At 43.6% G+C, this 25,448-nt stretch overlaps 1 gene segment (V, D, J or C); it reads right to left on the reverse strand.

The window, feature by feature from the left end:
- Positions 1 to 16,447: 16,447 nt before the first annotated feature.
- LOC144697632 (Ig heavy chain C region-like) lies at positions 16,448 to 24,512 on the reverse strand. The segment is given in 5 exon segments: positions 16,448 to 17,184; positions 17,956 to 18,276; positions 21,535 to 21,852; positions 21,928 to 22,230; positions 24,204 to 24,512. Coding segments are annotated over 5 exon segments (1,584 nt in total).
- Between the last annotated feature and the right edge of the window lie 936 nt (positions 24,513 to 25,448).

Here is a 25,448-nt window from a genome sequence, read left to right on the forward strand (position 1 = left end):
AGGTTCTGATTGGACAACGGATAGATTGAGGAGAGAAATGGGCGAAGAAGTTGGTGAAACATGTCTCGATTCAGATGTTATCCCTTTTGATTGGAAAATTGCATATATAAATCTATTATTAGAGAAAATTGAGAGGTGGAGACAAAGAGAGAGATCGAGAGAGACAGAGACAGAGAGCGAGATGGCAGGAGGTTGCAGATCTGTTAATCTAACTTCTGTTGTAAGGAGGTTATTATAACCCATCATTAAGGACAGAGTGACTGAGCACTGAGAAAAAATTGAGCAGATTATAAAAAAACAAACAGGGATTTGTGAAGGAAAGACCACGGCTTCTAAAACTAGCTGATGATCTAAAGAAGGAAAACAACATCGGTGGACTGCATCTGGATGTAGTTATTTTCGAATTCCAGAAGGCACTTGATAAATTTCCACATTGATAGCATATGAAGATGGACAGGTCTTTTATAGACAAGGGAATCAAGGATTATTCTTGGGCGGCGCGGGATGTGCGGACGGCAAAGTGGAGTTTAGATCAGAAGAAGATGATACTTGATCTTACTGACTGGTGGCGCATGGTTCAAGGGATGAATGACCTCCTCCTGCTCCTAAATCCTATGTTTCCATGCTCTTCCATTCGTTTCCTGATTGCTTCTCTTAAATGAGCAGTCAGATGAACAATACGATATTTATGCAGTCGCATCTTTCTTCCACGCTTCTCCCGTAGCTTTATGAGAACACACCACCCAACGACGATTAAAGGTGAATCGGCCTTTCATGGTTACATTCTCAAATTCCAGCACAGTCCCCCGCTAACTTTTAAATACCTAATAATTAGGACAGATTCTGACACATTTTTTCAAATGATTTCTAGGCGAAGAAAATGGGAATTAGATTAGCGTGTGATTGAAATGTGTGTAGAGCTAGCAGAGATACATTGAGTTCAGATTTGGGATGATGCATAATTATTGGGACAGATCAGATCAGTGTGAATGGTGAAACTTTCGTGAGCTGGTCAGGGGGTTGGTTGGGTGGTGAACGAAAGAGAAGAGGGATAATGTGTATGGACTTGCACTGGAAGAAATTGAACAATGATTTCCCACAAATATCTGTTTTGGGGCTTCAAACATTTTACTGACTTGGGTAACAAGCTATACAGCCAGATATCGAAGTTTTCCGATGACACAATGTGTGTTGGGGTAGGAAGTGATGTAGAGGTTAGTTGAGTGAGTAAAACTATGGCAGATGGCTTTCAACGCAGGCCTGTTTTCCAAAACTCACGAACCTAACAGTTTTGCCTATTTTGAGCACAAATGGATAGGTCTTCGGATTATGGAAATGATGAAAACCAAGGGGTGAAGACATGAATCAAGCATGACTTCGGTGAATGGTAGAACAGCTTCGATGGGCTGAAAGGTCTACTCCGTTCCCATCTCCCTGTGCCCCAATCCAAATCGAGTCCCACAATATAGCTCTTTCTCCACAGTGCTCTGAAAATCAGTCATCAATCCCATAGGTTCATTGCCTCTCCGTCATTCTTTTTCAATCCAACTCTGAACACATTTTACTGCTTCCAACCATAGCACCGTATCAATCACATGCTCCTTCAATGACGACATCGTCACTCCCTAGTTTGCTATCAATATCCTACTCATCTCACCGGCACAGAGCGACCCCAACAGCCCTTGAACAAACCTAAACCATTCACACTGATCTGCTCTGTCCCAATAGTTATGCATCATCCCAAATCTGAACTCAATGTATCTCTGCTAGCTCTACACACATTTCAATCACACGCTAATCTAATTCCCATTTTCTTCGCCTAGAAATCATTTGAAAAAATGTGTCAGAATCTGTCCTAATTATTAGGTATTTAAAAGTTAGCGGGGGACTGTGCTGGAATTTGAGAATGTAACCATGAAAGGCCGATTCACCTTTAATCGTCGTTGGGTGGTGTGTTCTCATAAGGCTACGGGAGAAGTGCCGAAGAAAGATGCGACTGCATAAATATCGTATTGTTCATCTGACTGTTCATTTAAGAGAAGCAATCAGGAAACGAATGGAAGAGCATGGAAACATAGGATTTAGGAGCAGGAGGAGGTCATTCAGCCCTTGAACCATGCGCCGCCAGTCAGTAAGATCAAGTATTATCTTCTTCAAATCTAAACTCCACTTTGCCGTCCACACATCCCGCGCTGCTCAAGAATAATCCTTGACTCCCTTGTCTATAAAAGACCTGTCCATCTTCATATAAATGCAATGCAAGAGCCTCCTCTGCTGTCTAAGGAACAGAATTCCACATTGTCAGGAAGATTTATTACGAAGTAGATAAATGGTGGGCTCGATGTCTATGTCTATGTGTGTGTGTGTTTATGTGCGTGCTTGTGCGAGACTTAATTGACTGAAAGGCAGGAGATCTGAAGGCTTTGATGTATCAAAAGAGAAGCGAGGTTTGAAATGTTAATTAGGGAAACATGGGATAAGTTTTAGAATGTCTGGTTTAAATGGAACATTTGCATTTTTAAGTAAACCAGACGAGCCTGAATTCAAAAGAGAGAGTGAAAAGTTAGACGTCGCCAGGAGAAGCTGAGAAATAGTGTATTTATTTTTCCCAAAGATTACTGGTAAAATTGGTACTGTAATAGGTTATATTTTTAGAGAGGTAAATTCCAATGATATAGTGAAACAAAGAGAATTTGCACTCAAATATTATGATAGATTTTATGAAAAGAGAGAAAACGCCCAAAGGCTTGGTGAGACAATGGGAATTATCATTTAATGGGGAAAACGTGTATAAAGGAGCGAATAACAGCAGGAATTCTAAGATCTAACACGTGTGAACAGCCTCCAGCACCTCAGCCTCAAGCTGCTGTCTACAAGTTACTGAAGCAGAAAGAAACTCACTTTGAATTAGACTGCTCAGGTTATTGCGTGTTACTTTGCCTGGGTCTTTTAAAATCTATATGTCTCACTGTTGCTTTAGCGTGGGTGTAACTGGGGTTTAGATTAATTAGGAAATGTAGAAGTTATCATTGTAGCAAATTGTAAATTTTTGTATGAGCTTAAAATCATTTATTCTATTAACAAAGGTGTAATTTTGTTTTGTAAGAAACCTATAAGACTTGCTGGCTTTTCTTTTTACTGAATTCGAAGGCCGCATCTCGAAATAAGTACAAATTGCAAATAGTTGTGGCAGCTGCTTCAAGTGTCCCTCTGATATTAGGGCAGCTTGGCATTTACCATCAGCCTGTCACAATAACATACCAACGACCCTTTGAGAGAATACATATTTTCTCCTCATCTCCATCATAATGGTGGACCCCTTAATCGTAAGCTCTGTGCTGTTGCTCCAATCTCTCCCAAGTGCAAACATTCTCCCAATACCTACCCTGTCAAATCCCCTCAGGGTCCGATATGTTTCAATCGGATCACCCCTCATTCTTCTAATCCTCAATGAATATAGGCCCAATCTCGGCCTTTCTGAAAAAGGTAATCCCTTCATCCCAGTAATGGGTTGATTGAACCTTCTCTGAACTGCGTCTAACACAATTATATATATATATATTTCAAACCAGGAGACTAGTTTTGCAGACGTGGCCTCAACAAGGCCCTCTACAGCTGGAGCACAGCATCCCTACTTTTATATTGCATTCCCCTTGCAATAAATGCCAACGTTTCATTTGTCTTTCTTATCGCTGTACCTGAATGCGAGGTGTTTTTGATTCATGTGCCAGGGTGGCCAGGACGCGTTATACTACCCAGTTCTGCAATCTCTCTCCATTAAATAATGTACCAATTTTCTATTCTTCCTGCCAAAGTGGACAAGTTCACATTGTTCCACATTCTTCTCCATCTGTCGAATTATTAGCCACTCACTTAACCTGTCTATATCCTTTGCAGATTCCCTACCGTCTCCTGAGCAGAATCAGCATTAACTCGCAAATATTAAATGTGTGGCCAAACTGTGCTGACGAAACGGTAGCAGCGGGCTTGATGGTCTGCTGAGATAGATTTTTACGTGAATAAAACTGGCTGGGGAATTCTGTACATTATGTAGTTTTTCCGATGTTGTTGTAGGAGGGTGAACGTTGTTTGGCAGAGGAGCAATGCTTCCTTCTGTGAGTTCTTGAAGCTGTCTTCACAGAACAATCCCTGCCAACTTTCCTGGGAATATGGAAAGGATCCAGTCCCTTTTAGTGTCTACAGATTCAGGAAATCACATCCGCGGAAATTGGACTCATAGTCAGGAGGAAGCAGTTTATTTCATTCCATAAATGTAAATTTTGATGCGTATTTACTGATCTTCCTTGCCGATCATTTTTGTGATCCTCATGGATTTAAGAAGTCACGATGAAGAAAACATGAAATCGAGGTGAGATCGGGAATGATAGACTGCGAGAGGGAGACAAAGGCAGAACTTGGGAAAAGGTGGGAAAACATTTTGTGCACTGGGTATTTTCTGGTTTCTGTGAACAGTAATAATCAGGCTGGTGAAACCGGGTGCATGTTATTTAGTTCCGAGGATGACACCAATCAGCGGGGTGTTTTAATGAATTACACTACCTTGCTCCTCGACTTGATGTACGTGGCTTCAGGTTGTGAGATGTCATTTTACACCTTTGTTACTTTTCTGGACCTTTGTTATCTCTGTAGGATATTCAATCCCCAGTGTGCTTGAAATTCCCATGTTAGATGAAGCGTAAACCTATATTTTGTTTTCACACAGGCAGTGCATCCACCAATACAGCACTGGAGGCAATTACGTCCAAAACGTTGATTGTGAATGAGTTTGACAAAATTACTCACTGGAGCGAACTGAAGTTTGAACAACATTTATTGCAACAATACACGTTAGATTTAAGCCCAGGACATTAATGAAATCCAGCTTGAAGAGCGATATTTTTATGATATTCCACACCATTGCATAAACAGTATAAAAATAATGACGAAATAATAAGGCAATAATAGTAATGAAAACAACATTAGAAATGCTATTCACCACAGCATTTATTTCCTATAGTTTGAGGAAGTTGAGTGCAAGCTCCTATTGCATCTGACCCTTCATTGAGAAAAACACTATAAATGCAGTCTTGTCAGCAAAGGTCTTTAGAGAATATGGAAATAATAAAGTTAAGGTTCAGATCCAACATGCACTAAATGAATGGCAGGGAGTAAATGTCCATCTCACTCAAGACGAATCCGATTGGAACACATTGTTTCACTCAAATTACATTGGCCGGGACTTTTAGGATGTGAGGGTTGGGCGGGGTTTTCCCTTTCTGCCGTGCGAAAAGCCGGAGTAGAACACATCCCTGTTCCATGCGCTAATTGCCTGGAGACTCCACTTCCGCCCCTCACTCGTGAGGAAGTCCCGCCTCAGAGGCCTGTCGGACAATCTGATTGGCGGCAGCTTTCCAGCCCCTGCAGCGCCAGAAGCTGCAGAGGACAGGACTGGGACTGCACTAATTGCTGGATGCATAGGACAAGGTCACTAGGGGGTCTGGGGGCACGGAGGGAATGTGAAGGGCAGAGGAGTAGGACGAGAGGAATGGGTGTGTTGGGAGGGCGGGCGAGGGAGCGATCAGCGGAGTCAGGCTTTTTAAGGGGCCGTCCAATGTTGAAAAGGGAGTGCTGATAGAGGCGTCCACCCACCTATTCGCTCACGAGGCCTGAACAGGGCTAATTTTCGGCCATGCTTGAACTCCTCCCCCAGCCAGAAAACTGACTTGGCGCAAAACGCCCAAGCATAAAATTTCAGTGACAGATTCCTGGGATGGCAGGATTGCCCTATGAGGAAAGATTGGGCCGACTAAGCCTGTGTTCACTGGACTTTAAAAGAATGAGAGCAGATCTCATTGAAACATAACATTATGACCGGGATCGACAGACTGGATGCACGGATGACACTTCTTCTTGCTGAAGGGTTCTATATTAAGGGGTCACACTTTCGCAGCATGGGGTAGACCATTTAGGGCTGAGATGAAGCGAAACATCTTCCCTCAGAGACTAGTGAACCTATGGATTTCTCTACTACAGGAAGCTGTGTAGGCCAAGTCACTGAGGATATTAAAGAAGGAAATAGATGGATTCCCGGACTCTTAAGGCCTCAAGAGGTGTGGGGGGAGCGCTGGAATTTGGCCTTGAGATAGATGATCAGCCATGATCATATTGAATGGTGGAGCAGGCTCGAAGGGTGCAATTACCTCCTTATCTTCCTGTCCTCTAAGTTTCTATCAGTGTAAGGAGCCGGAGTGAATCCGGCTGGAAGGGTGTCCGCGATATTCTTCAGCCAGGTGCCCGCCTACAAACCCGCTGGTGGGGCAACGTAAACTTCTGACCATTGTAATTCTGGAGGACTCCGAATTCCAAGCTTTACAGCTCAATTTGTATTGAGGGAGAAATCCATCGTTTAACAATTAGCTGTGACGTCATATGGCCTTGGGTGTAGCCTGACACGTGCTTGTTGTTTCTTGGAAGAGAGTCGCAGTGTAGACATGTGCAGAGCAGAGAAGGCTAAGGGGGGGACCTGATAGAGGTATACAAAATTATGAGGGCCGTAGATATGCCCGATAGGAAGTTTCTTTTCCCCTTAGCAGAGGTGCCAATGACAAAGGGGCATCGATTTAAGGTAGGGGCTGGAGGTTAAGAGGCGACTTGAGGAAATTTGTTTTCATCCAGAGGGTGCTTGCAGTATGGAGCACACTGCCTGAGGGGGTGGTAGAGGCAAGAACCCTCACAGCATTTAAGAAGTATTTAGTTAAGCACCTGAAACGCCATGGCAAACAGGGCTACGGGCCAGATGCTAGAAAATGGGATTAGATGTTCGACATGGACAAGATGGGCCGAAAGGCTTGTTTCTGTGCAGGCAAACGCTGCGACTCTATGACTCTATGAGTGTCAAGGGGTCACTTTCACCTTTGTCTGTGCCTAGTCCTTCGGAAAAATCATTTGGAGGCACTGGGATCTCAAAGCAACAAATTTCCCGCTGAAACCTTAAGCATGGGTTAAAACAAGGCGTCGAATTAGTACCAATTTCCTGGACCAAAGGAAATCACGGCTGTCTTCAATTTCCATTGGGTTACTGCAAGGACAGCTTGCCCTGACAGTGTGTCACGAATCAACGCGGTGTTGCTGCCATTACATTTGTAAGGGAAGAGGCACCTCCGTGTCTCTCTGGGCACTGTAAATAGAGATATCCTGGGGACATTCTTGAAGGTTTCCTCTATTTCGTATGACCAAAATTGAGCTGGAACCTTTTCATCATTCCTCAATAAAATTCCAGTTGGAGGGAACCTTCGCGAAAACAATTAGATAATCAATTTTAACTGGGACGAGAAGGTGGAGGAAAGCTCAGTTTTTTTGAAGGTTTTGTTTCCAATCTAATCAACCACGAAATTTTCGGCTAACTTCAATGCGCTGGTTTTTATTCACAGGGAACTCCTGGAAACTCTGTGCACTTAACGGATGGAAGATTTACGGGGAAGATCGACTCCCGTGTCTGTGCCTATGAACTCACGGTCACGGTAGGCATGTTTCTGTGGTTACTTTTCTCACAGTCATCGTGATCACATATTTAAACAAAGACCGACATAGGGAACAATCCTGCTGTTTTAAGGTACTAATAACACGTAGCGACATTCAATGATTTCCCCTGGCTTTATATCAGTTAAGGCTGCCGGATTTTACCAGTGCCCTGGCTTGTGTCAGTTCCCTGGAATTTTGTTTAACACGGCCACGTGAGGAATAAAGACTCAAGATACAATATTAGGGCAGCAAATGAACTCGCAGTATTCATGGATTAGCCGAGATTATAAGGAAATGCAAGATGACGTTGTGCCGTAGAGCAGCCGATAATTGTGGGAGAGGCAATCAAATCCCATCTCTGTTCAACGTCTCACGGAAGTTCCCACACAAGCTTCAAAGATTAATTGGAGATAGCCTTCTGGTCCTGCGCTGGCTAGTTCAGCTGGAGGAGAAAAAAGTAGAACTGAAACCAACTGAGTACCACAGGAAGGTCGATGATATACAGACACACTGAATGGGCAAAATATTAGAACACAAAGCAAAATTCTTGAAAATTGGTGCGGAATCTGAGGATTCTCGAACATTATGCTCCAGAAATGATTGACCACAGCCCTGACCCCAGAGACCCTCACTGGTCACATGTTTTCTGGAGTGTTCAAATGACCCGGGATCAGTTGCTATGTACCATTATATATCCAGCGAAAATTACATAACGTTCAGAAAAATGTGATAACGCTTGTGAATTGCCACTGGACTCATAGGAAATCAACCAGATCCAAAAATTCCCAGTGTTCCGCTGAAGTGTTCCACGTTATTTGTTCATGGGATGTGGGCGCCCCTGACTAGGCCAGTGTTTATTGCCCATTCTTAATTGTCCTTGAGAAACTGGGGTGCACCGCCTTCATGAATGGCTGCAGTCCCTCAGTTTACAGGTGTGAGAGTTAATTGGGAAACGGTGAGAGTAAACAGGTGCGAGGGTTAATGGATATACATGAGTGTTTACAGGTATGAGGGCTAATGGACACACATGAGTTTACAGGTGTGAGAGTTAATGGGTACACAGTGAGAATTTACATGTGTGAGGGTTAATAGATACAGATGAGTGTTTACAGGTGTGAGGGCTGATGGATATCCATGAGAGTTTCTATGTGTAAGTGTTAATAGATGTACAGTGAGAGCTTACATGCGTGAAGGTTAATGGATACACAGTAAAGGTTTACAGATGTGTGCGTTCTTGCACCCTGTTGAAATAAAAATGAGAACGTGCGCCCACAGTGGTGTTAGGAGGAGAGTTCCATGATTTTGACGGGGCAACAGTGATCGACCAGCGATGTAGTTCCAAGTTAGTGTGCTGTGTGGATTGGAGGGGAAATTGTAGGTGAATGTGGACATGCATCTGCAGCCATTGTCCTTCTAGGTGGTGGAGGCTGCTGGTTCGATTGTGCTGTCGCAGGGCCCTTTGTAAATTGGTGCAGTGCATGTTGATGTGATACACCCAGCTGCCACTGGGCGTCGCTGCTGGAGGGAGTGAATGTTGCAGGCGGTGCTTGTGATGCCAATCAAGCGGGTTGCTTTGTCCTTGGCGGTTTACAGGAAAGTATTGAAATGGTGAACGTTTTCCCATTTTAATGCCATTCACCACATCCTACGTTTTCGAGACACTTTGATATACAGGAGTAATACTACAATGAAATAGTGAAAACGACGACGACAATTCAAGAAGGGACATGTGCAATTTGTTGACATATAGAATGATCTCTGTCGTCGAAGCAGAGGAGTGCCGAGATGCTGACAGGAAAAGTACCATTTATAATGGTAGTTACCTGTAACGTCAGCGTTATAATACAGTTTTATCATCTAAATTTACAATGTGGACTTCATAAATCACAAGGCCAATAGGAAAATAAGGGCAGTATGCATCATGCTGGAATAGGAACTGAATTGCATCCTTAATCCTAGTATAATTAGCTTAGCTCTCTATTTGTGATTGCACCATTTACTCCGCTGCCACCCTCTGAAATGCCTGTGCAATTGCGGGACATAGAAATATTTAGTTGCGTAGGTTGAGACAGATTTTCTTTGGTGTAGTGGTGGGCTTGCAGGGATCGGAATGCAAAGAATTAGATTAATGGCATGGAATGTCATATAATTTGAGGCTTATGAGCCAATTTATCTTCAGACACATTCGATGGATTTCTGTAAAAATTATTCCCTCTGCAGCGGCAATGAAAATAAGGGGGGGGTTAACCCAAATGTAATCTAACATTTCAGCCTCTACGCAAAGGGAAAGGGATAATGAGGCAATGCGTCGGATGCGTCCTTTATTCCCCTTTAAAAAAGGCTGATTCCAAATCAAATAGCATGTGGTAGGTCGCGTCTCTTGCACTTGAGGCAGCACCGTGGAATAATCTAAATGTTCATCTGTAGTGTTTCAAATAGCCTTGGATAATGTGTAGTCAATTTGCTTTGCAAAGCAGGTGCAAATATGACTAAGTTGCTTTTCTATTGTCCTGATCCTCGACTACCAATTCAATCTCTTTGTGATAGAAAATGAGAGCGACTAGAATTCAATGCAACCTATGGACTTGGATATGGAATTGTTGCGCAAGTGAGGGGCAGAGAATAGACACAATGCAAATACGTTCCAATTTGTGATCCGGGGTGCCTAATGTGACCTGCATTGGGAGCACAGTTTCCCACTATATTTATCAACCAATTAGATGTAAGGCTGGAGAATTGGAGATCCGAGTATCCAGAAAACACGATGTTAATTGAAACAGCGAAGAGAGTAGCTTGGGACCGAAATTGGCAATGGGACTTGGACAGATGAAATGAGGAGGCAAAACAGTGGTCGATGCAGGTCCGTGTGGGGAAATGTGAGGTCCTCTAGTCTGTAGCAGAGAGCATGTTTATTTCTAAATAGCTGACAATCTAGGAAATGTGGAGCAGCAGAGAGTTTTTTGTCGTCCAGGTAGAGAAATCAATAAAGGGTCGTGAACAGTTGCCATCGAGAACGAACATGTCGTTGCAATGCTAGCTTCGGCCTCAATGGGGCGCTGTGGTAGTGCCTGAGATACAGAGGCGAGAAGATCTGCTGCAGTTGTATCACGCTCTGCTTCACGTGTTCAATTCTGGGCACCGCAATGCAACAATATGGATTGAGGTGTATATACTGAGTTCAGGTGCGGACTAGCCAATAACTAGCTGAGTGGGAAAAGAGTTTCGTGTATTTGAATGCCCTCCTATGTTCCTGTGTGACAGCTTCACAAAGGCTTTTCAAATTCTCCTTTGCTTTCTTTATGTAACTATAAAAAGTTTGAAATCATGCTTCACATCGCCAGGAATCGTATCCAACTAGACTTAGCATTTTGTAATTACATGGTCTGTTGTGCTGTTTTTCAATAATGCCCCTATCTGTCAAACTTGTCATTACTTTCACCTGAACATAACCTTTCAACATTGGTTTGACCCTCGCCTTAGCTGTTCTATTTCACGGTGATGTGGTCCCTTATTAAAAATTGTTCCTGCTGCGATTGTGTGTTTCATGCTTGCTGACCACCTTCTGGAATAAATTGCACTGTTGGTGCATTTATTTACCAACTGGATTTTTTCCCCCAGTGTTCTGTCATCAATGTTTTCCCATCGCTTCACAGTGACCTTTCTCCCAAAGTTCCCAATTAAATGCTTTCCCCGTCTCTTCACTGTCTTCCATCTCCCATACTTCCCAAATCAATGCTTACCTGAATACGTCGCAGTGATCCAGGTGAACTTGCAAACATTTGTTTGCACCTTTCCTTTCTCTCCCTTTCGTATCTTTTCTGCTTACTATTCCCAGGATGTTCCGCCATTACTATGGTATTGCGCACAAATATGAAGTAAATCATTTTTTCACGCTTTCTGTGCTTCTAATCATTAAGATATACAGATAATGTGATACTTTCCATTATGAATATATACTGATTCCTTTATGCCACGTTAATATCCGCCTAAAATAATTCCTCTGATAACTCATCACACCCAAGGAGTTTATTGAATATGTCAGTCAGTCGCGTGGAAATGTCTAATGAAGCCCAGCCTTATACTACGGGGTGGGAGGAATTACCTTCTGCTGGAACATATAATTCATTATTGGATCCTTAGCTGCATCTAAGGTATAAAGGCAACGTTCTCGTGAATGTACAAAACGCCGCCTTGCTACTGAAACTTTTTATTACCTTAAGGAAGGTTACAAATGTGCTGTACGTCATACTGATCACGAAAAGAATGACGAAAGCGAGTACTGTGAATGTGATTCTGACGTCCTCGTCGAAGTTTTCTAATCCTTCTACTTCTACATCGTAGCCTTCTTGGTTTTCAGGGGGTTCTGCAATCAATAGGAGGACATTGTTGTCCATGATTTCATGTTGATACCAGAATAGTACAAAGACACTGTAATAACAGGAGATGCCGCGTTTGCAAGGGTGCTGATGCACTAGAAGTTGAGCAAAAGGAATATTAAAACGTAGTCAATAATTCAGCAGCCCGCAGTCGGTTACTGTGATTTTCATAACAATGAGGAACACACGCTTTTAGTTACAGGTCAGATTATGCAGGACAGTGAAATGATTTTATATATCATATGGAAACATCGTTTTCACATTCCTGGTACCAACAACAATGGATGAAAACCCGTTTAAAAGAATGAAACTCGGCTCCAGTCTGAACAGAAGCCTGGAAAAACCATCCGATTAAATCTCTCGCCAACCACACTCTCAATTGGCAAAAAAAAGATCGCGAGGCAAGCTGGGCAGGTGGTGGGACGTGGGGGCTGGGGAGGGGAGTAACATTTAGGCTCAAAGTTCAGATGTGCCTGTTTATCAGCTTATTTATGAATCTTGAAATCCAGCGGCGTCCTTCCTTTTATCAAAGCAGATGCAGTAAGTTTCTGATATTAGATTTCAATTGATTCACGCGGAACTATTTAACATTGTGTCGACACAATGGCGGTGGCCTCCCTGATGGTGGAGCTAGCACCTGATTCCCAATGATGGCGCTGCTTGTATGTCAGTCCGGAAGTGATATATAACTGTAACAATTCTCTGCTTACTGAGCTAGTGTCACCTTATGGACATTTTAATGCTGTATCCCTTTCTGGTCCCCTCAACACTCTGGAAAAGAAACACCATATATGCTCGTAGCCTGTGCTTTGCGGCCACATAGTACGATTAAGACTGAAGTTAGCAATTCGTTAAATCTCCTGAGGAGTTAAGTGCTACCATGGAACCACAGAGTATTTAAAGCTCAGGAGGAGTCCATCACGCCTCTCCGAGGTCCTGATCCTTTGCAAGAAGATCTCTGTTTGTTGCCCCTTGCCCGGCTCCAATTTTCCCTTCAGATGCTAAAACGATTCCCTTTTCACCAACATGATCGAATCTGTCTCGAACACACGCTCAAGAAGCGCATTCCATATCCCAACCACCTGCTGACTAAGACGTTTTTATTATGCCACCTTTGTAATTTTGACCAATCACATCAGACCAGTGTCCTCTAGTTCTCGACCACTCTGCTGACCGGAAACACCTCTTTCCTTTTTTTATTCATGGGACATGAGCATCGCTGGCTCGGGCAGCAATACTCTACTGCGCCTTTGCCTCCCCATTACACCCTTTATTATGTATTTGTGCACTTCCATCTTATCTGACTCAAGCTTTCTTCAATAAAGAGAACAAACCACCTTTATTCAAGATCCCTATCGCCATTTTCTCAAATCCTTCTGGCAACATCAGTAAAGTCGTCACGCCCTTCCTAAAGAAGGCAAAACATTCCAGTGGAGGTAGAATCAGTGCTTTATTATCGTTTTTCATTATGTTCTTGCTTTTGTACTCTGTATAACCCGGGATGCTCTCTGCAATATTAACTCAAACTTTCCAGCCGCCTTCGACAACTATGCACCTATACCTACAGGTTTTGCTCTGCGCCCATCCTCTCGCATTATATCCATCAGTTTCTATCGCCTCCCCTTTCTTCCTACAAAAACCTCGCAATGTACTGCACTGTATTTCATCTGCCATTTTTCCGCCACTTCCACCAACTTCCTCTCACCCTGTGCCTTTAGTTCCGGCTTCATGCCCTGACTCAGACCTTCAATAACAACCTGACTTCCCTTGAGCTGAAAATACCGTGCCACTTTTGGCAGGGACGGTTGTATCACTTGACGAGAATGTGGAGGAATTTCGATACGCATGTAAGAATTTCGAATTGCAGAAATGAAGGGTGTTCTTCAGCGACCGCTAGGTTGATGGATGAATTGGGAGTTTGTGCGAGTTAGCAGGCAGGCAACAGGTTTTTAGATCAGGTTAAACTTCCAGAGCGTGTAAGATGAGTGGCCGACCAACAGAGGGCAGGAATTGTAAATTCTACTGGTCGTAAAGGAAAGGGTGGGATATTCGGAAGCAGATGGGATGAGAAAGGTGGAGAGTCAAGTGCGCTTGCAGAGGTAATTGGGTTGCCCCGTATCCTGAGACTGTGGCGCCGGGGTGTGGATTTTCCAAACAAGGGAGACATCCTCCCTGCATCCAGTCGATCTAAACTCTAGGGAATATGGACACAGTCTAACCAATATCTCCTCATACGACAGTCCTTCCAGCCCCGGTATCAGCCGAGTGAACCCTCACTGCACGGCAAGCATATCCTTCCTTAGGTAAGAAAACCCAAACTGCACGCAGTACTGCAAGTGCGATCTCAGAAAGGCCCTGTATAACTCCAGGAGGTCATCGCTACTTCTTAACTCAAATCACTCTCCTCTTTCTCCCCACAAAAATGTATCACCTCGCAATGCACTGCACTGAATTTCACCTGCCATTTGTCTGCCACTTCCACCAACTTTCCTTCACGAGTGCCGGTAGTACCGGCTTCATGCCTTGCGTAAGAAGATTCACACCTTCAATAACAGCCTGATTTGCCCTGAGCTACAAATACCGTGCCAATATTGGCAGGAACGATTTTATCACCCGATTCGCTGCAGATTTGTGTCCGCTGCGAATATTTTCGGTCCATGTAGCTCAATTTCCCATTGGACGCCCTCAGGTGGACGTTAGAATTCTGGATTCCCAAGAGACCCATAATTACAAGGCCGCAGGGATTTTGGATGACTGTAATACTGGAGGATGTTACAGTGATAGGGAGGGACGAGATTGTGGAGGAATTTGGGTGCGGAGTGAAGAATTCTCGAATTGCAGCAATGACGGGTGCAGCTCGCTGTTTTTCAGCGAGTACTGGGGTGACGGGTGAATTGGGAGATTGTGCGAGTTAGCAGGCAAGCATCAGAGTTTTAGACCTGGGTGAACTTCCAGAGGATGGACGATTGGTGGCCGATCAACAGAGCGCTGGAAATATAAAGTCTACAGTTAGTAAAGGAATGAGTGGGAAGCAGATGGGATGAGGAAGAGGGAGAGTCAAGTGCGATTACAGAGCTGGATGTAAACAGAGAAGCATAGAAACTAGGAGCAGTTGTAGGCCATTCGGCCCATCGAGAGCCTGCTCCGCCATTTGTTATGAACATCGCTGATCCTCTATCTCAACTCCATATTTGCGCTATCTCTCCATAAACCCTGATCACCTTAATGCTCAAAGATTTATCAATTTCTTTCTTGAATATACTCAGTGGCCCGGCCTCCACTGTCTTCTGTGGCAGTGAATTCCACAGGTTGACACCCTCTGAGTGAAGATATTTTTTCCTCATTTCAGTCCTAAATGGGTTTCCCCGTATCCTGAATCTGTGGCCACGGTGACTAGACACTCTAACCAGGGAAAACATCCTCCCTTCATCCAGTCTGTCTAGCCGTGTTAGAATTGTATACGTTTCAACCAGATCCCCTCTCATTCTTCTAAACTGTAGTGAATATAGGCCCAGTCTAACCAATCTCCCCTCATACGAGAGTCCTGCCATTTCCGGTATCAGCCAAGTGAGCTTTGGCTGCACTCCATGTATGGCAAGTATATCCTTTCTTAGGTAGGGAGACCAAAACTGCATGCAATGCTACAGGTGTGGTCTCACCAAGCCCTGTATAACTGTAGGAACTCAAATCCCCTTGCAATGATGGCCAACATAGCATTTGCCTTCATTATTGTTTCCTGCACCTGCCTATTTGCTTCCATGTACTCACATACACGGACACCCAGACGTTGTCAATCATGGTGACGGAGAGGAGATGGGATTGGAAGCTGGGCTCAGGTTGGATTGGCATGCTGAAACTTCAAACCCAGGGTTAGTCCCAGATACTGCCCAGGGAGAACGATGCATGACGTGAGTGAGGCACTAAATTTATTGCAGAGACTAAAATTAATGTTTTTTTCCCTCACTGCAATGTTCCGTTGGAGGGAATTTCTGCTCAGCCACTAGAAAATATCGAGCAACCAGGGCCATTTGTCAGAGACTGCAGGGGGATGGAGTGAGACAATGGCGAGATAGAGCTGGAGGGTTTCAGCATACGTGTGGAATCTGATATCGGTGATATTACGCAGGGGAAGCGTGTAGCTCGGGAATAGAAATGGGACCAGGGATAGGACATTGCAGGGCTTTAGAGAAAACGCTGTAGGATTGGGAAGAAACGCCACTGAAGATGGGCTGCAGCCACTGTCTCAGTGAGAATGAATGACGACAAACACAACTTTTGGAGTTTGAATGAACCGCTAAGTGGTGACGTGATCTTCTTTCATCTTTACTCATTCCATTCAGCAACTAGATACTTCATTGGCCAAATGTAAATCACATGAGTTACTGCAACTCTCAATCATATGAACTGACTAACAGAACCCCCTAGTAACTGTAAAAATGGAGGCACGGAAACGTGTTGCACTGCTGGAATATCAGGGTGTAAATATCATACACTTTTGGGTCAAGTTTTAACTCATCATCGCGAAAATAACGTGCATGGAAACCACAAATAGGGAGGTCAAACGTTTTTCATTCTGCATTTATTGTAATTAGCGGAGACACATAAAGACTGAAAAAAAATTGACATTAAATAACGTCACTCAACCCTTCAAGGGATCTTCAGAAAGATTACTCATTTCGGGCTGTACAAAGGTGATTCTTGGATTTCAGGTTCCCAAGGTAATCAGCCTTCTTTCACTGATATAATTTCAGGTATTAACAAAATACCTAAGAAAGATATGACCGCTGGTATGAAGAGTGACTGTTACGTGTGATGAATTGGAAATAAGCCGATTCTGTTGCTCAACCAGTTACGGTCATAACAACAAATATGCCCATTGGAGACAACTCGCCGACCACAGCAGGTCATGTACAGGATTTAACAGTGTCGGTGAGGACAAGTGAAACGTTAACTAATGTAGGTTTACCATGGGATTTATTAATACTTCTGATTAAATTCCTCTCGAGGGACGGGTGTCCCACTAAACAGGAGTAAGTGGTGCCACTGTTCCACTCCGCTGCGTTCAGCTTCAACCTGCTGGCAATGGAATGGGATCCATTCCCCTTCTCGCTCTCCGGTTGGCTCGGGTTACCCGAATCCAGAAGGGTGTCATTGGCCATCCAAGCAACGTAAATCTCAGCCGGGTAAAAGCCAGTGGCGAGACACACCAGGGTGGCCGCCTTCTCAGTGTCGATCTCGTCCGCGGATGGAGGCAGAACGTAGACTTTAGGAGGGTTCATTTCCCCATCTGTAAAGGGAACAGTATTTGTTAAACTGGGGATGCCTTTTCTCCAGTATTCACATCATATTTTTCTCTGTTAGTAATAATGTGAAGTTTGAGATCATAAAGTCCACTGATGATCATGAAACCATTGTCATTTTTTGTAAAATAAAACCCATCCGGCTTTCTAATGCCCTAAAGGGAAGCAAATCTGCCGCCCTGACCTGACTTGCCCCACACGTGACCCCAGACCCACAGAAATGTGGTTCACTCTCGAATTCCCTCTGTAATGGCCTAACAAGCCACTTTGTTCAGTCCAATAGAAACGGCACTGTGGCTGTACCTACACTACAGGCAATGCAGCAGCTCAAGACCGCAGCTCACCAGCACCATCTCAAGGGCAACTAGGGATGGGCAATGAATGCTGGCCTAGCCAGCGAAGCCCACATCCTGTGAAACACTGAAAAGAAATCGAATTGCCTCCTAGCTCTGAGAGTTTACACCTAACCCTGCTTGTGCATTGGTGTACTTAAAGTTCTTTATTTTGGTGGGATCATTTTGGTCTGATGTTAGATTGCAAAAAGTTAGAGACAATCACCTTTTAAAAATTCACTGACGATCTTGGCAGTTTCAAAGTGCTTTTCACGCTAGTCTTTACCTGTCTTTTCCTGTCTAGAGAATGGCAGGATCCCACACTATAATTGAATGACTATATCAGTATTTAATGCAGAAAATCGATCATTCGACAAGAGGATTGATCATCGGATCAGTCTCTGAAGGAGTGTCATCTGTGCTTACCCTTAACTTTCCTGGCGGAGGTTTTCACTGGGGTTGGCAATTCACTGTCTTCTGCCAAACAAACATATTCCACCCCACTGTCCCACTCCGCCGCAGTGACTTTCAGTTTGCTCACAATGCTGGATTTACTTCCAATCCACTCCGCATCCCAAGTCTCCACTCCTTCCGTTATCTCTCTTCCATCCACTTGCCAGGACACGATGACGTTTTCTAAATCGCGGTAGAGGATTTCACAAACAATGGTCGCTGTCTGCTCTGTCCAAATCTCTTCAAAGGAAGGCTCCCGTATTTTGACAGAAATGTCTGCCTCATGACAATCACCTGGAAAGAATAAGCAATGGTCATTTCAAACTGTCGTGTTGCAATCAAGGGTGACAATAACTGCAACTTGCTGCAAGAGGTGTGCAATAATTCTACTTACTGTGTTGTGTTCTGTGCTTCCTCAGCTTAATTCTGCTTAGTTACCGAGATGCTGTGCTCTCCTCGCCTCAATTAGCTCATTGCCTAGCTTCGTTGGAAGTAGTCCTCTGTAATATTCCAGTTTTTGAGAATTTCTCTGACGCAAATATAATGGGGAGTGAATTTCCCCGTTCTGGTGCTGCAAATCTTTCTGACTGAAGCTGGAATTCAGTTGCTGCCTTGTGGCCTGCATGTGCAGAATTCCAATAGCCACTGTTCAAAGGAGGAAAAAGGTCTCCTCTTCTTCATTCCTATGTCTGCTTTGAATGGGTTCGACCGATGAATGACATTTACCCACTGCAGCATTTCTTCATGCACAGACTTAGATTTGATATGCAGAGCGAAAGTTTTCTTTTTCCAGGAAAAACATTTCAACACCGGCTCAGATCTATGAAATGCCGTTGGTGGAAGGTTCAGGCTACATAAACCATTACTTGAAGAGTGCAAAGTAAGGAAATCTATAATATTACGAGCGCATCCTTGATCAGGAGGCACTCGATGTTGACAATATTGGAAAGGTTTTCTATATCTTTATTACCAGGGCAGGGTTAAGGATAGTACCAAAAATAGCAACACGTGCCTTCAGTCTGTTGAAGCAAGTGGCCTCTGTGACCATAGAAATCATTCCATTCTTTCTGGATGAAATAAAGTCTAAATAAATGAAGATTTGCTTTCGTTATTCCCTCTAAAAGCTTAATGTGCTACGCTAAAAATGAGTCGAACTGCCTTTAATATATATTCGAAAATGTCACGTATTTTTAACTCTCAATATCCCTACAAAGGACTATAGATAGTTTCCGATTGCAAGGTCCAACGTTGCAAATTTATGAAGTAATCGTGCTGCAAACTTTGTTCCATTCTCTCAAGCATGTCAATCCTCCAGCGAGGAGTGGTGCAGAAACTGTTCCTGGATTGATTCAAATCATTAACCCTCCTTCCAGACTCTCTCTGGTGGACATGCGCTTGTCTGACGACATCCCTGATTTAACCTCATTGATAGCACCTCCTTCCATAATGATAGATGTAAACACGTTCTTGTCTGCTGCCAAACCGCCTTTCATCCTCTGCCTCACCTTACAAACTGCCAGGTGCGAACATGTACTTTTGTACTGGCAGCTCTCATACAAGGTGGCTGGATTATCATCTCTTTATCAAATTAGAGAGCCATAATTCTCAATGGATATTACAACATCACTTTGATCTGGAGGGTTTTTGGCGATATTTATATTTTGATAAAATACTTAGCTTTGGTAGCAACATAAAATGTTAAGAGGTCATGAAGTAATAACTGATTGTAATAACAGGAATAATCTCCACTGGTTTAAACAAAAAACGGAGCTTCAGCACTGGGATATTATGAAGTAACCAAAACCAGAAAGTTTTCGTGTACAAATCGTTTGATTTTAACACTGAAATCTTCGCCTCAGTATTCTACGATTATTACATCTTTTTATTCATTTAACATGGATTTCTTACACCTATTTGAAGCGGCATGAGACAATAAAAGTGCTTTTGTTATTGCTACTCCTGCAAAGATTCCATTAGGGAAGCATACAGTGAGTGATCGATCTTATTGTATCAGCATAAAAATTGCGCATTAACACCGCATTCTCCCGTGAAACCGTCAGAGCCCAATCCGTTCCTGCCCTCAGCAGAAACAAACAGATTGGCTTCCATCAGGACGCCTCAGAACAGAAGAGGAAGCAAAGCAATTCTTTGCAACCCGGATAGTCCAGTGAGATTTCCCAGAAATTATCATTGATACCAGCTAACAGCTCCTTCTTACAGCTTGCTATTCCAACGTAAGAGTCCTGACCAATCACAGGGACTCAAGTTCCAAGTTTCTGTGACTCACGGTAGCAGTCGTTGCTCTAACATGAAATAAAAGCAGAAAATTCTCTAAAACCTCACCCAGCCTGGCACATCTGTGGAGAGAAAATCACAGTGAACATGTTGAGTCCAATACGCCTTTCCTCCGGTAGCAAAGGAGAAACATATTGGGTGCGAATCGTTAATTCTGTCCTTTTTACTTTCTCCACAGCTGCTGCCAGACCTGCTGAGCTTTTTTGTAGAATTTCTGTTCTTATTTCAGATTTCCAGCATACGCAGTCGTTTTGCTTTTAATGCAGTGTTTGCTCTGTTACGACTTGGCCCTTTATCACTGCTGCATGTTTGCTGCGGGTCGCCCTCCACCACCTCATCAAGGGGTCTTTTCTTCGCATGCAGTAAAGATTGGCAATTGCATTACAGCCAAGTTATATTTTCTCATTGACAGAATGAGCACGGGATCGTAATTGGGTCCGTGCGCCGCTGCTGTATCACGAATCTAGGGACACTGAGGCCGATTGTTGAACACCACCATCTGAGGTCAATGAACTCAGCCGCAAATGGTTGTCCAACCTACTCCCGCAGTAAGTTTCAATAATTCTCGGTTCCTTGTACCCAGGAGCAGGGATGGCTATTGTGCCAGTTCTTTAATTGTTCGTATGATCAGAAATGAATTGAGTAATCACACGACTGTGATTTACAGCTATAAAAACAAAAGGGAACATGATTGGTTCAACCCATTGTGATGTTGTCTGTCTGCTCCGGCGACGTCGAACACTGGCGGTGCAAGAGGTCTGAATACTTGAAATGGACAAAGTTACTCAGGTTGAATAATTGCATCCCCTGATGCTCTTTCGACTTATTTATTGATTTTTGCCTTTCATTTGAAGGAAACTACACAGTGTTATGCCAGAATAAGGAATTGTGGAATGATGTAAACAGCACGCAAAGGCTTCTGCTCACCTATTGTCAAGCAGTTTGTGTCCAGCGACTGTGTACTTATGTTTAAAAATGTCTTTCTGTCTCCAATTTAATCGTGATTACAAGTTAGGAAAAAACTTTCCCTGTATTGTTCATATCATTGCGTCATCACTCAGCTTGTGGCGGCGCGTATGTTGAGTAACAGTAATGTTGTTGCCCACTTAGTGTTTGTAATTTAAGGCTGCATTAATAGCTTTCCTTACATGTCACTATTCCTGGAACCTAAATGGACCTAGTGACTGTTTGATGTTGCGTTTAGATTTAAGTAGAAAGTTCTGATTGTGGAATTGTATTCTGAGAAACTGTCCTTACCTTTCTGTTTGCTGATAGCCCCCTTTATGTTGGATTGTGAAGCTGGATGGGAGGCGGCACAGGTGTATTTGGCTCCGCTCTTCCATTCCGCTGCGGGTAAAGTGAGGAGGCTCCTTGTGCTGAAGGTCTGGTCCTGTTCCAGAGCAGTGGGGAAACTGGTGACTTTCGAGCTCAAAGCAACTCCGTCCTTCTCCCAGGAAATGGTTATTTTGTCCGGGTAGAATCCCCTTATCAAACATGTGAGAGTAGCGGCGCTGGAATTCCGAATCTCCTCTGGTGGTGGAGGCAGGAGGCGGAGATTAGGTTTCACTGGCTCGGCTGTAACAGAAGTTCAACCTATGTTAGTCTTCCCACCATTACCAATCGAAAACAAGGTGATATATTTTTACCCACCTTTTATCTTTGCTGTTCGTTTTGATACTGGAGTTGACAATTGACTCTCCTGTGCTGAACAGCTGTATGCAGCCCCACTATCCCACTCTTCCACGCTGCTTGTCAAGCGGCTGATGGTCAGGTACTGGTTTCCATCCACTGTAGCGCTGTTGGTTTGGACTCCTTCAATCCTATTCTTTCCATCCACGGTCCAAGAGATCAGAACCTCAGTGGAAAGTGTGGAAACCACTTCACACACCAGAGTGGCAGTTTTATTGATCCACGTTTCTTCAACCGAAGGGTCTCTTAGAAATACCACGAGCTCTGTCATTGAGAAATCAGAGATTCAGAATCGGGGCAATGTTTTAATGATGACGATACTGGAATTTTAAAATCTTTCATGTCAGTGACAAACGCCTGGATGCCAAATTGAGGACATATCTCTTGGTCATAATTAATGAATGTAAAATAACTTTTTCGCTTCATTTCACGTCAGTTAAGTTGTATCACAGTTTTGTCGAACTTGGTTAAATGTGTAAGATAAAATGTAGAGAGAAGGAAAGAAAGAGAGAGAGCGAGAGAGATAGAGAGACATAGGTCCCGAGACTAGCGACAGAGAGGGACAGAGACAGTCGAGCAGTAAATGAGTCTCATAGAGGTGGACAGGTAGAGAGGGAGACTGAGGCAGACATGAACACAGAGCAATTGAGGCAAAGGGAGACAGTGAAGTGCAGAAACAGAGACATGCAAGTTGGGAAGGCGACAGTGAGAGAGAGAGAAAGAGCTTGATGGAGACAGAGATAGCAAAGAACAGAGTGACTAAAAAGTGAAAGGAGTATATATATATAAGGAAAGTGATGGCGAGAACGACAGTGATATAGGGAGGTAAAGAAATTTAAGAAGAGAGATAGATGCAAACATGCAAGAAACAAACAGAAAGAGGAGCAAAGAGAGATGGAGAGACAGAGATTACGAGGTCAAGAGAGGGGGAGACAGGTAGACACGAGGGAATGAGAAAAGAAAACGGATAGACCGGGCAGAGAAACATGGAGGGTGAGAAAGATACAAAGTAAAAGAGGCCAATGAAGACTGACATAGGGAGAGAGACAGACAGGGAGAGAGAGAGAGAGAGAGAGAGAGAATATCCATTAATTCCACATTAGATAAGGCCATTTCGATCATCACTTCTTACAACCACCTGAACGTGCCCCCAATTTAGTTGCTGTAAATATAATCCAATGGCAGATCCCCCATACACACTCTCTCTCTATCTCTCTCTCTCTCTCTCTCTCTCTCTCTCTCCATTTCTCCATCTCTTCTCTATGTCCTCTCCCCTCTCTCTCTTCTATCAATCTCTCTGTCTCTGTCTCTTTCTCACTCTCCCTCCACCCTTCTCTCTTTATCTGCCTCTCTCTCTCTCTCTCTCTCTCTCTCTCTCTCTCTCTCTCGCACACTCTGGCCCCTTCTTTCTTCTCTCTGTCTCCCTCTCTGTCCCTTTCTGTCTCTCTATCTGTCTCTGATTGACTCTATCTGTCTCTCTACCTCCCTGTCTTTCCACTCTCTCTCTCTCTCCTCTCTCTCTCTCTCTCTCCCTCTCTCTCCCTCTCGCTCTCTCTGTACCCCCACCCCATCCCCTCCGCTCCCCAGTCAATCTTCCTTCTATGTCTGACCTCTCTCCATTTCAATTAATGGACACAGTTTAACTTTGCCAAATGCCAAGCAGAAAAACAGTAAAACCCTGGGAACGTAAGGAGAAAACGCCATGGTTTATCTTCATGCTCTTCTGGTAGAATATATAATCTCACTCCATGTTTCTGTGTCGCCTGGACTGACTTGGTAAATTATTAGTTCTTGAGGTAAAAAAATTCGTTTGTACCATCATACAAGACTAGGGCTGATGCGTTGCGCTCTGACCATTGCACAAATTTCATGTTTGTGTGTATAATTTTGTAACACTAATTTTGCCGTGGATATTTTCATGGACATCAGCCATTCCTTTTCAAATATAGAATGATACAGGGCAGAGGGAAGGAATTTGGCCCATCATGGCTGCGCTGGTTTTTTGACAGGGCAGCTTCAGGTCCCTCACTCACGTCTACTAAAGCATTTCCATCGATCATTACCGTAGCATCTCAGTGCTCCATAATCTGGCATTGATACCATTCACTGCACCAGTTCACGAATGTTTAATCCTCAGTGATAAATGACCACAATCGTATTCCAACTAATTTAATACACTTTAAGAAAGGAACCAAGTTTTGCCTGCACAAGCCTGTGAAGTAGCTCAATGTGCTCACCTGATGTTGGTCGAATTTCTTTCCGCTGGTTACTGCTGGTTGCAGAATGGGACACTCGGCAGCTGTACACAGAACCGCTGCTCCACTCCTGCAGCGACACTACAAGGAAGCTTGTAGAGCTAAAGCGTCCGTCTGATGATTTAGCTGGGGAGGTAGTGGTGAAGCCAGACTGTATGTTGTTCCCGTCCCTCTCCCAGCTCACTCCAATCCGGTCAGGACTGTATCCGCTGATCAGGCAAACCAACTGCACAGAACCCATTGCTCTCAGCTCTTCGCTTTCAGAGTAGAGGAAACGGATGATTGGTGGAGTAGGTCCTAAAATGACAAGAAAGACTTACTCAATTTTATCATGGGGATTAGGCCGGTTATTATCAGTTTGCTCTATCTGGGAGCTTGCATTACATAAATTTACTGTCCCCTTTCCGACATGACAAGAATGATTGCAATTCAATGAATACTTCGTTGGCTGCTAACCGTTTTCTGGCTGTCTAATATGGCGAAAAGAACTATAAAAATGCAACCGGTCCTTTTCAATCTATCGCCATTGCTGTTTTGATTATTGTCATTCATTTTATTTTCCTTCACACTGATGTGTCATTTGACAGCACCCGCAATATTTTCAGGCTAAGAGGCCAGCTTTTGCCTCTGAACAAAGTATGTTTGCACCGCATTCATGGTCTCAGCAGAATTTAGCACAAATGGATGACCTATCAGTGATTAATTGCTTTTCAAATGTCACCAATCTGCTTACATTAAATATAATGTTACAGCTTTGTGGATTGCCTTATGTTGGGCTTTCTTTTTTGTGGAGTATTATGACAGTACAGGTCAACTCCAAGGCCTGATCAATGAAGCTTCCAGTGGTCGTTCCTACAACATCACTTCCTTGAACTGACTCCATGTTTATCACACTGCATTTGCTCCTGGAGTATAGCTATGTAGTATTACAGCTGGGAGGGTATGGAGCAATATTACAGTAGGGGCCCTGGGATAAAGGTGGTGAGTTAAGGTGATCAACGCAATAAGCCAAAATAGATCCCCAACTCACTGTGGAGTGCAGTGAAGTTCAAATATTAAATGGTGTACCGATTGTTGTTTATGCTTTTTCTGCTGGACAACAATCTACCTCAACTCCACCTATCTTGACGCCTCCACTGCCTCCAAATTATCAGGTAACTTGTTTAACATCCTATGCTGGATGAATAGAAATTTCCTCTAACTCACTATTAAGGAGGCAAAATCCAC

This window comes from Cetorhinus maximus, chromosome 23 (assembly GCF_964194155.1).
Source record: "Cetorhinus maximus chromosome 23, sCetMax3.hap1.1, whole genome shotgun sequence".
Classification (NCBI taxonomy): Eukaryota; Metazoa; Chordata; class Chondrichthyes; order Lamniformes; family Cetorhinidae; genus Cetorhinus; species Cetorhinus maximus.